This window comes from Halyomorpha halys, unplaced genomic scaffold, assembly GCF_000696795.3.
Source record: "Halyomorpha halys isolate HHAL.00 unplaced genomic scaffold, Hhal_1.1 Scaffold780.1, whole genome shotgun sequence".
In the NCBI taxonomy this organism is placed as follows: domain Eukaryota; kingdom Metazoa; phylum Arthropoda; class Insecta; order Hemiptera; family Pentatomidae; genus Halyomorpha; species Halyomorpha halys.
The window spans coordinates 585,058-594,570 of record NW_027111767.1 but is presented as its reverse complement, the minus strand read 5'-3'; the positions used below and the strand labels follow the sequence as shown (position 1 = coordinate 594,570).

General features: G+C 28.3%; 1 protein-coding gene across 1 annotated transcript in view; it reads left to right on the top strand.

Annotated features, from left to right (window-relative positions):
- The first annotated feature begins 86 nt into the window (after positions 1-86).
- TM9SF2 (transmembrane 9 superfamily protein member 2) overlaps positions 87-9,513 on the top strand; it is a 13,730-nt gene continuing 4,303 nt past the window's right edge. The window contains exons 1-10 of the mRNA XM_014429260.3: positions 87-473; positions 552-619; positions 690-786; positions 857-992; positions 5,081-5,202; positions 5,489-5,612; positions 5,730-5,866; positions 6,835-7,011; positions 7,182-7,326; positions 7,963-8,140. Coding sequence (XP_014284746.1) covers positions 324-473; positions 552-619; positions 690-786; positions 857-992; positions 5,081-5,202; positions 5,489-5,612; positions 5,730-5,866; positions 6,835-7,011; positions 7,182-7,326; positions 7,963-8,140 — 1,334 coding nt within the window. The 5' untranslated portion in view covers positions 87-323. The remainder of the gene's footprint in view (positions 474-551; positions 620-689; positions 787-856; positions 993-5,080; positions 5,203-5,488; positions 5,613-5,729; positions 5,867-6,834; positions 7,012-7,181; positions 7,327-7,962; positions 8,141-9,513) is intronic.

Below are 9,513 nucleotides of genomic sequence, written 5' to 3'. Positions count from 1 at the left end.
CTAAAAATATACATTTTATTATGATTTTCTATATTTTGGTCCAGAAACAGATCGTGCTATTTAATGTTAATCACCAAAGCATTGGTAATGTCAACGTCAATTTCAGCTGCTCAAGCTCCAACAATCAGAATCGTATAATAATTGTTATAGATATACAGGAATAATTTTCGGAAAAAGATTTGTATGCGATGTTATTAAGTCCTTTGAGGAATAGCTTTTGTTTATTTCAACAGTGTACTTTAGAAGTGTTGTATAGTTGCTTATAACACCTATCTTAGCTTACCGTGACACACGTATTCTTATGTTCTTTCAACAAGCCGAAAATGAATTACTCACCTTTGATATTTATTTTGTCATATGAAGTTTTCTTACTTAGCTTACAAGTTTATAAATGTGCCGGTTTTTATTTACCAGGATTGGCTCCTGTAAATTATTGTAAACAATCAGAACTCGTTTCCTCTCAAAGTTGTAAGGTGAGGAGTGTTTTACTACAAACTTTTTCTCTTTTTTGCGTGTTTCAGTTCTCTTACATTAGTATTTCTCATTTTCAGAATGAAGTTGATTTATTTGTAAATAGATTAAATACTGAAGAATCTGTTATTCCATTTGAGTACTACCAGTAAGTAGTTGAAGATTCATTTGTACTACTAAATTTCTGATACCATTTTAAGCCCCAATTTCATTTTTAGTTTTGACTTCTGTAATGCTGAGAAAAATAGTAAGTCGCCCACTGAAAACTTGGGACAGGTTGTTTTTGGAGAAAGAATTCGCCCTTCTCCTTATAAGGTAAGATTTAATCATGTAATTAAAACAACTTTGGTGTGTTTTGTTCTAATTATTGTAATTTCAATTACAGATCAGTTTTCTGAAAAACGAAACATGTAAGTTTCTATGTAGCCGAAAATATACTGGTGGAGATCCTGAAGATATGGCTAAACTTGATATTCTTAAGAAAGGCATGAGTTTAAACTATCAACATCATTGGATTGTTGGTACGTAGTTTAATTATAATGTTAGTTCTGATCGTTTTGTTGATGTATTGAATTATTTTTTGTTTTCATTTATTCAAAAACAGTTTTCCTCCAGTAGCCTTTTGCATTGTTTAAGTTTATTATTTGCTATCTCAAGATGTGTTACTAAGATGAACTAAATTTGACATTGTGACTATTACAATTTTGATTTCATGGGTATAAAATGTTTATTATTGTAGTTCAGATTATAGTATATGCAAATATTTGAAATTTTAAGTTTTTGAATATTGCATCATTATTGAAAGTTTATTTAGTCATTCCAATTATCAGGAAAAAATCAGAAACTAAATTATTCGCACTGTAATATTTAGTAATCATTATATATGAGATTGAAATTTACAATGATACAAATTTATAATAATTGAACTATTCTTGGATGCAGCATTAAAGTGTAGTAATTTATTATTGCTAAAGTAACTTATGAAACAAATTGATTAAAATTCAAACAATTAAAATCTATTTTTATATATGCTTTTCTTTAATGACTGGTTTAGTAAATAGCTTTATGACAAGAATATCTATTCTTGTCATAAAGCTATTTACTTAATTAACATTATCTAATGTTAATTATAATTATCAATTTTCATATTTAAAAAGAAATTGGAATTTTTAATTAGCAACTAGTACGTAAATTTACCAATGATTCATTTTTCTTTTTCTTTTTTATATGCATAGAATAAGCTGTATAAATAATTTGTTTTTAAATTTATTAATCTGGACAAATTTATTATAACTTTTTGCTGCATAAAATTCTCTTATTCGTAGGAGATGTAAATATATAAAACATAAAAAAGCTTATTTTTTGGAAATGATATTCTTTTTGTTTTATATGCATAGAATACCGCAGGATTTGGTAATATAAATAAAAATGTTGGCTTATTGGTTTCCTAAATTAAATTTATATTTTTAAAAGATTAAGAATGTTAATCCTGCTTTTTTAAAAAAATATATTTGTGGTATTCAAAAAATAGGGACCCAGAATGGATTGTATCAACTATCAAGGAATTTAATGTATTTAAACATGTTATAAAATATTTATACTCTTGGTTTATAAAATAAAATATTTAATTCATGGTAACTAATTGAGTGAACAATTCTAAAAAGTAATCCACAGCTAAGGTGATGTTTGCCTATGCACATTGACTGATCTCTCGGGAACATTTCTGATATCCTCATATCTATACTAGAATATATAAAGTGATTTAATAGTAATATATATATATAATTGAAAAAAGTAAGTGACATTAATTGATGTGGTAAAAATATAAATAAATCAAATTAGTTATATGTATTTGTACATATTTGTTTTCTTAAGGTGATCAAATATTTTCGGAATGTGTTGGCTATTATCATTTAATTGTTAATTGTTAGTTGCCAAATGATGTTATAATCCGGTGTCTATCAAATGGCTACTGTCTGTCATTATGGGTTTAACAGTTAGTGGTATGGATACAGTGTCTACATGTTGGCCTAGATGTTCCTGACAGTAAGTATTCTTGGGTTAGTCGAGTGTGTCTAATTCGTAGTCTGGTCAGTATTACTTCTTGTCGTCTGCAGGTTTGGGTTGATGTCTTTCATAGATGTTCTGAACTCTTACTTTGTCTTATGTTGTGTTGGTTCATTGGTAATTTATTTTAGTCCAGAGTCAATTTAATTTGTTTTCTGTTGTGTTGGTCTGTTTTTTTGGCCTAAAACATTCAAATGTTTGGAATAACTCTGTTTCACTTTCAACAAGGAGTCACTTACCATAACTTAATGCCAACATTATTCTTAAAAAAATTTAAATTTCATTACATTTTTTAAAAATCTATGGTCAGCCCCAAATTATACAGTGATGGCAAAAACTTTAATTCACAATGAATGTTAGATATTTTTTAAACTAAATTCTCCATTGATGTTAAACTTAACTAGTCCGTTTGTGGATTACACCGAGGACATTATCAAAATGAACTACTGATGTTTTTAACATAATTGTTTAATTATTGATCATCCATTTTTCTCAAGACAAATATTAAAGAAAAAATAAAAATTATAGAATAGTTTATCAATTTTGTATCTTTGTACCTTTATAGATTTTGCATAGGCTTCTGTTAAAAACTATGTAATATTCTGTATGAGAAGGAAATAAAAAAAGTCAGTTAATCAAATAAAGTTGTTTATGTACAATATGTTTAATAAACATTGAATCTGGAATCATTATTTTGTAATGTTTGAGTTTTGTTCAGATTTAAAGCTTGGTAATCACCAAGATAATCATCTTTCCCCAGTTTTATGTAATATAATGCTAGAATATTCTATATAATTTTACTGGACTGTGTGTTTTCATAAGCAAATAAAAATATTACTAATAGAACATTAAAAAAATATTATTTTTTAACAACTCAATAACCATATATTTTCTAGAAAATTATAGCCTTTCATTTATAAGATGTTTTGATTCTCTACAAAATAAACATCTAAATTAGCATTAACAAAACTGGAAACCTGTTGTATCCATATTTCAATAGATAAAAGAACAGATTCTTGAACATACTCACTCGCTAACATATTGATCAGCATCTGAAAAACGACAGCCTATGAAGGTGAAATTATTCATTGTAGTTCTTATCCTGTATTTGCTCCAATTAGTCTAGGTTTAGTAAACTTTAGTCTCATAAGGGTTTAAAACAAATTATTTAAAAAAAAAAAAAGAAGAGGTTTTTTGAAGAACTTAAAACTATACCTCTCCTGGATGGTATTATTGCTCATCTGAAAGGTCATTTAATTCTCTATGAAGAAAAGTAACATGATCTAAATCTGATAAATATTATTAAAGGTTCACCGAGTTAATTGAATATGTCTCTAACCACTCACTAACTGACTTATTGATCACCAACACATCTCAAAAACACCTAGGCCTTGGAAGCTGGCATTATTAATTGTCGTTTTCCTTATGTGGAATAATCCTGTTTTTCACAAAAAAAAATAAGTGGTTAACAAAAATAGAATTATTTCTTTCTCTTAATATATTTTTTTAAATAATTTGAAAACTATGCGTCTCCAGAGATATTTAAGGCACTTATTTACAATATTATTTAATACTCTACAAAACAAACATCATCTAAATGATGGTTCGTCTTATCCTGTTTGTATGCAATTAGCCTGGGTCTAAAAAAAAATTGAAATTTTAAATGGTTCAAACAAAATTATTTCTTAAGGCATAATAATGGTTGAATCCCTTATAACTTAATTGATTAACTGAACCAATTGGTGAATGTTCGAGGGTTAGACTGAGGTGCAGGTGGGAGGATTGTGTTATTAGACCTTGCTGACTTGGGTTTTGGTGGAGGGCTATGAAGGAAAGTATGTAAACTTGGACTTAGGCAGAGGGGAGCAGGAGGCACGGCTCCCCCTTAAATTTCTGTGCCCCCCCCCAAAAAAAAAGAAAGAAAATAGTGAACTTATTTGATAGATGATTTCTTTCTAGAAACATGTTATAATTAGCAAGGTAATGGAGGGAAAGATGTTAGTGCCAAAAAATCATCAGAGATGAAGAGTGCAAAACTGCTTTATATTTTCATTGTCCAAGCCATGGTTAAACCTTGTTGTTAACTATTTGAATTCAGTTGTTTCATTTTCAATAATTTATTGTGTTTATAGGTAATAGAAATTTAAAAAGTAATGATTGAATTTTATGAAGCAAAAATAAAATGGTGGAGTATTTCTTAGAGTGCGGAATTACATATCTTTCTTTTACCCAACATTTCAGAATGAATTATATTTAAGTATGTACGTATGTGTGTGTGTGTGTGTAAGGGGCTGAGGCTTGCTCCATCCTTAGCGTAATCCTGCCTACACCCATGTATGTAGTGGATTATTGGTAGTATCAGCATCACACTTTAGGTTCGCTAAGTCTATATTTATATAATTTTGAAGAATTACTTATTTATTTTGTCTTTAATTTCTAGTATTAGCATTTTTTAAGTATATAGTGATATTTATTTTATATTATTAATAGTTATTAATGAATAAAAATTGCTGCATAGATAATAATAATTTTATAATTCTAGATAACATGCCTGTCACATGGTGCTATTTATTGGATGATATGAGGCATTGTTGTGTTCCTGGATTCCCAATGGGTTGTTATGTGGGTGATAAGCTGAATCCTGAAGACATATGCAACATGAATGTAAGGAAAAATAATGCAATTAGATTTATTTATAATTTTTGTCCTTTTATATATATATATTTTTGTTTACCCTCTGCCTCACCATTTCTGGCTTACAGGGTGGTACAGCTTCCATCCTATCCTAGCCAGAGTGAACATGTTTTTAATGTTCTATATTATGATTATATTGTCATTGAAATTCAGTAATTGATATGTATACAACTATATTTAATGTGATAGATATGATCTAGATAAAATTTCTAGAGTACTTATCACTGATGACTATTATTTTATTTTTATTTTTCAGCCTCAATATAATAAACCAAAAACATATTATATTTTTAACCATGTTGAGTTGCTTATTACATATCACAGTGGTATGGGAGAAGATTGGGGAACTTCATTTGGTGCAAATGGTGGAAGAATTGTTTGTAAGTTTGCTTACTTGTCTTATTATTTAATTAAAGCAGAGTGATATTTATAATTTAATAATTAATTACTGTATGCTGTCTTATGAGTTGAATAACATATTCAATTTAATATTTCAGCTGTTAAAGTTACACCACTGAGTGTAAAGCATACTACAGATTTGGACTGCTATTCTAAAGAACCTATGGCTATTCCAGAAGACCTTCCTAAAGGAAAAACTCTCGAAATAAAATATACTTATAGTGTAAAATTTGTTGTAAGTATTCAAAACTATATATAAGTATTGTTTAAGCTAAGAAACTTCTCTTTTACTGTAAAAACTGTGAAAAACCTTAGTTAACTTTTTGCTTATTTTCATATATCTTATGATAAAGAATTTTTGGTCCAGGAAACTAAATACTTTAAAAATGCGAAAGATCTGGTACATATATTTTTTGGGTGTAGATTGATACCAAAAATCAAGATTTTCAACCACCCAGAAATTTATTCTATTCAAGAAACATTAAAATTTTCCATTCAATGCCCTATCTCTTGACAACTAACAACCACACAAGAAATTATTATGATAAAAATTTGTCGATTACGCTGCTCCAGTTTAGCTCATAAAAATACTTTTACACAATTTTGGCCATATTCTACATTTGTCAAAAATGAGTCTACTTAAGATAAGTATCATATTTCAGAAACTATTAGATGCACAGATCTTTATTAGTACTCAAAATGAAGTTTGTTAAATTTTCTTTAAAATTGTGTATCGTGTAATATAAGTTTACATAATATTTCTAAGGAAAATTCTGTTTTTTTAATTCCTCTGGGGTTCATTTTAATGTAAAGAGCTTTATAAGGACTCAAATTTTAGAAAATGTTACCTATTTTTTTTATAAATGTATGTATTATGTTTTTCGCACAGTAGATGGCTTCATGGCTTCCATGATATTGAGCATTGAATAAAAAATTTTCTTAAATAAACCTCACATCTAGTCATCTGTCAAGGTTGAAAATTTAGGTATTAAATATCAATTTAAACTGAAATAAAACACACACAAAAAATAAAAAAAATCAGAGCTACCCATCCTTTTGTGTTTGTTAGCTTTTTTTTTGTTTCATATCTTTGAATATTTAATTCATTCTATTCATGGCTTGTATTATTATTATTTCAACATAATTGTTTATTGAGAAGTTTTAGGTATGAATCACTTATTTATTTTATTTTATTAATTGTAGCAAAATAATACTGTAAAATGGTCTTCTCGTTGGGACTACATACTTGAATCAATGCCACATACAAACATTCACTGGTTTAGTATTCTCAATTCTCTCATGATAGTCTTGTTTCTTACTGGGATGGTGGCCATGATCATCCTCAGGACTTTGCATAAAGATATTGCCAGATACAATCAGGTAATACTTTAATCTGCCATTCAGTATATTTTTAAGTTGTTTAATATTTATTTACTGTATAGACTAGATTTTTTTTAGTCCACTTAGTCTTATTCTTATTTATGTGGTTTATTTAAAGAACTGTATATTGAAATGTGAAAGAAAAGAGTAATATTTAAATTATTTTACAGATTGATTCTGGTGAAGATGTTCAAGAAGAATTTGGATGGAAGTTGGTGCATGGTGATGTGTTCAGACCACCTAGGAAAGGAATGTTACTATCAGTATTTTTAGGTTCAGGCCTTCAAATATTCTTCATGACACTTGTGACATTAGGTATATTTAATATTATATTTATACTTTCAAGGTATTTGATTAGTAGAAGCCCTTAACTATCTGCACATTACCGCCACCTGTTTTCTTTCACTTTCTAATGTTTTCTTACCAGGAAACCATAGTTTTTAATCTGACAGAAGTTGTAATAAATGTAAAAGCTTGTTAGAAATATAGGTTTTTTGAGTGAAACAAAATTGTTGATTAAAAATTATTTGTTATTTACCTTCTTTTTGGTTACCATTTTCCTTCAGAATTTTTAATTATTAACTGAATAATAATTCAACTTCACTAGATAAACTGAGGATTATAAGTTTAAAAAAAAAAAAAATTTGTATAAAAACCAATAAGGTTGGGTATTGGTTGTGTTGGAGTCAGTGAAATGCTTTAAATGAATGACATTTTCATTCTTGTATACATGGTGTTGTAGCACATATCTTACTTGTATCTATGACCTTATCAGGAGAAAGTTGTTGGATAGCAACTGATCTGAGTTGTATGGTAATTAAGCACTGAAAACACTACCTGATGTTGGAAAAGTAAAGAAACTCAGTCTTGGTGGTGCTTCTACTTAACAATTATCTTTCTCTTATTACTTTAGTATTTTTAATGATTAATTTCAGACTAATTTTGTTTTAGCATTCGCATGTCTTGGATTTTTATCACCTGCCAATAGAGGTGCTTTGATGACCTGTGCAATGGTTGTCTTTGTTTGTTTGGGAGCAATTGCTGGATATACATCTGCTAGAATATATAAAAGTTTTGGTGGTGAAAAATGGAAATCAAATGTCATGCTTACTTCAATACTTTGTCCTGGGTAATTTAAAATAAGTATTAGTTGCTTACATTAGTAAATTTGAAAGTAATGGGTATGATATTAAAATTATAAAAAACAAATAACTTCTAATAATAGAACTATAGACTAATGCAGATTCAGTGCATCAGCAAATTGAATTATGGGCTGGAAAAACATTTTTACTTTCGCTTATTTGTTTATGAAATGTGTAGTAAGGGAAAGTATTGTGATTATGAAAAATGTTGGTTAAAAACAATTTGCCTGAAGTTCTGCTTTTTATTATTATTATTATAATTTTTTAATTATAACTTACTACCTTCAAGTTCTTACATCTTCAAAAGTATTGGTACCAATGACATCTTTTATTTTTTTAACTTTTTTTTTTTTTATGATTTCAAAAACTACATTTTCAATAACTTTTTTTTATTGACTACTTGCTTTACTTTACTCCTTTGATATTCCTTTCTTATCGTGGTGCAAACAATTTATTAATTGCTTACTTTTGTTACACTGTGTGTGACTAACTCTAAGAGCCTGGGTTCGAATCCGGCAGTAGCAGATAATTATTTATTCTGTTACTGTAGCTGTGAGTCAATCCTAAGGGGTCCAGGGAGCCCTCTTGGGTTCACATGGCCTCATAATATGGTTACCCTTAATTGGAGAAAATTTGGCGGTTGGGTGTGATCATGAACAAATCACCTTCTTACACCAACGGTTGTTCAAGGAATAGTACTTCCTTACTAAGTACTACACCCCTCACCTTTCATGGGTTGTAGCGGTACAGAGTGATAGAGTTTGAAATTATATAAATATTTAAAAACTAAAAATAATTGAAATATTTTTAGATTATGAGTTTATCATTTTGCCAATTTTTGTTTGTTAATAATGGTAAATGTCAAAATGTTTTGAAAAATAAATTAAATACAAAATAAACAAATTTATAAACCATTACTTTTCAGAAAATGCGAAGAGGATGAGAGAGGCCTAGTTCTTTCTAAAACAATGAGTAAAATAAGTTAGTAATTATTGTTATTCATTGACCCTTTCTTATGAATAATAACTTATTTCTCATGACATTAAACAAATAATAATTTGTAATCACTTTATTTAGCATGTGAAAAATGAACATAGTAATTTACAAAACCTAATCGGTAAAGCTTAAAACCATTTTTAAATCACTTCCAGAGGTAAAAAAAAATATGAGATTAGTAAATTTATTTCAGGAGATACTCTAGTTTGAGGGGGGAAAACATCTTTGATTGTAATACGGTCACACTGCCCTTAAGCCAAAAATAAATTTTAAATCACCTTATATTTTTTTGGAAGATTGTATTATATTATATATTATAGGCGGTTGAGTGTGATCATGAACAAATCACCGTTGGTGCAAGAAC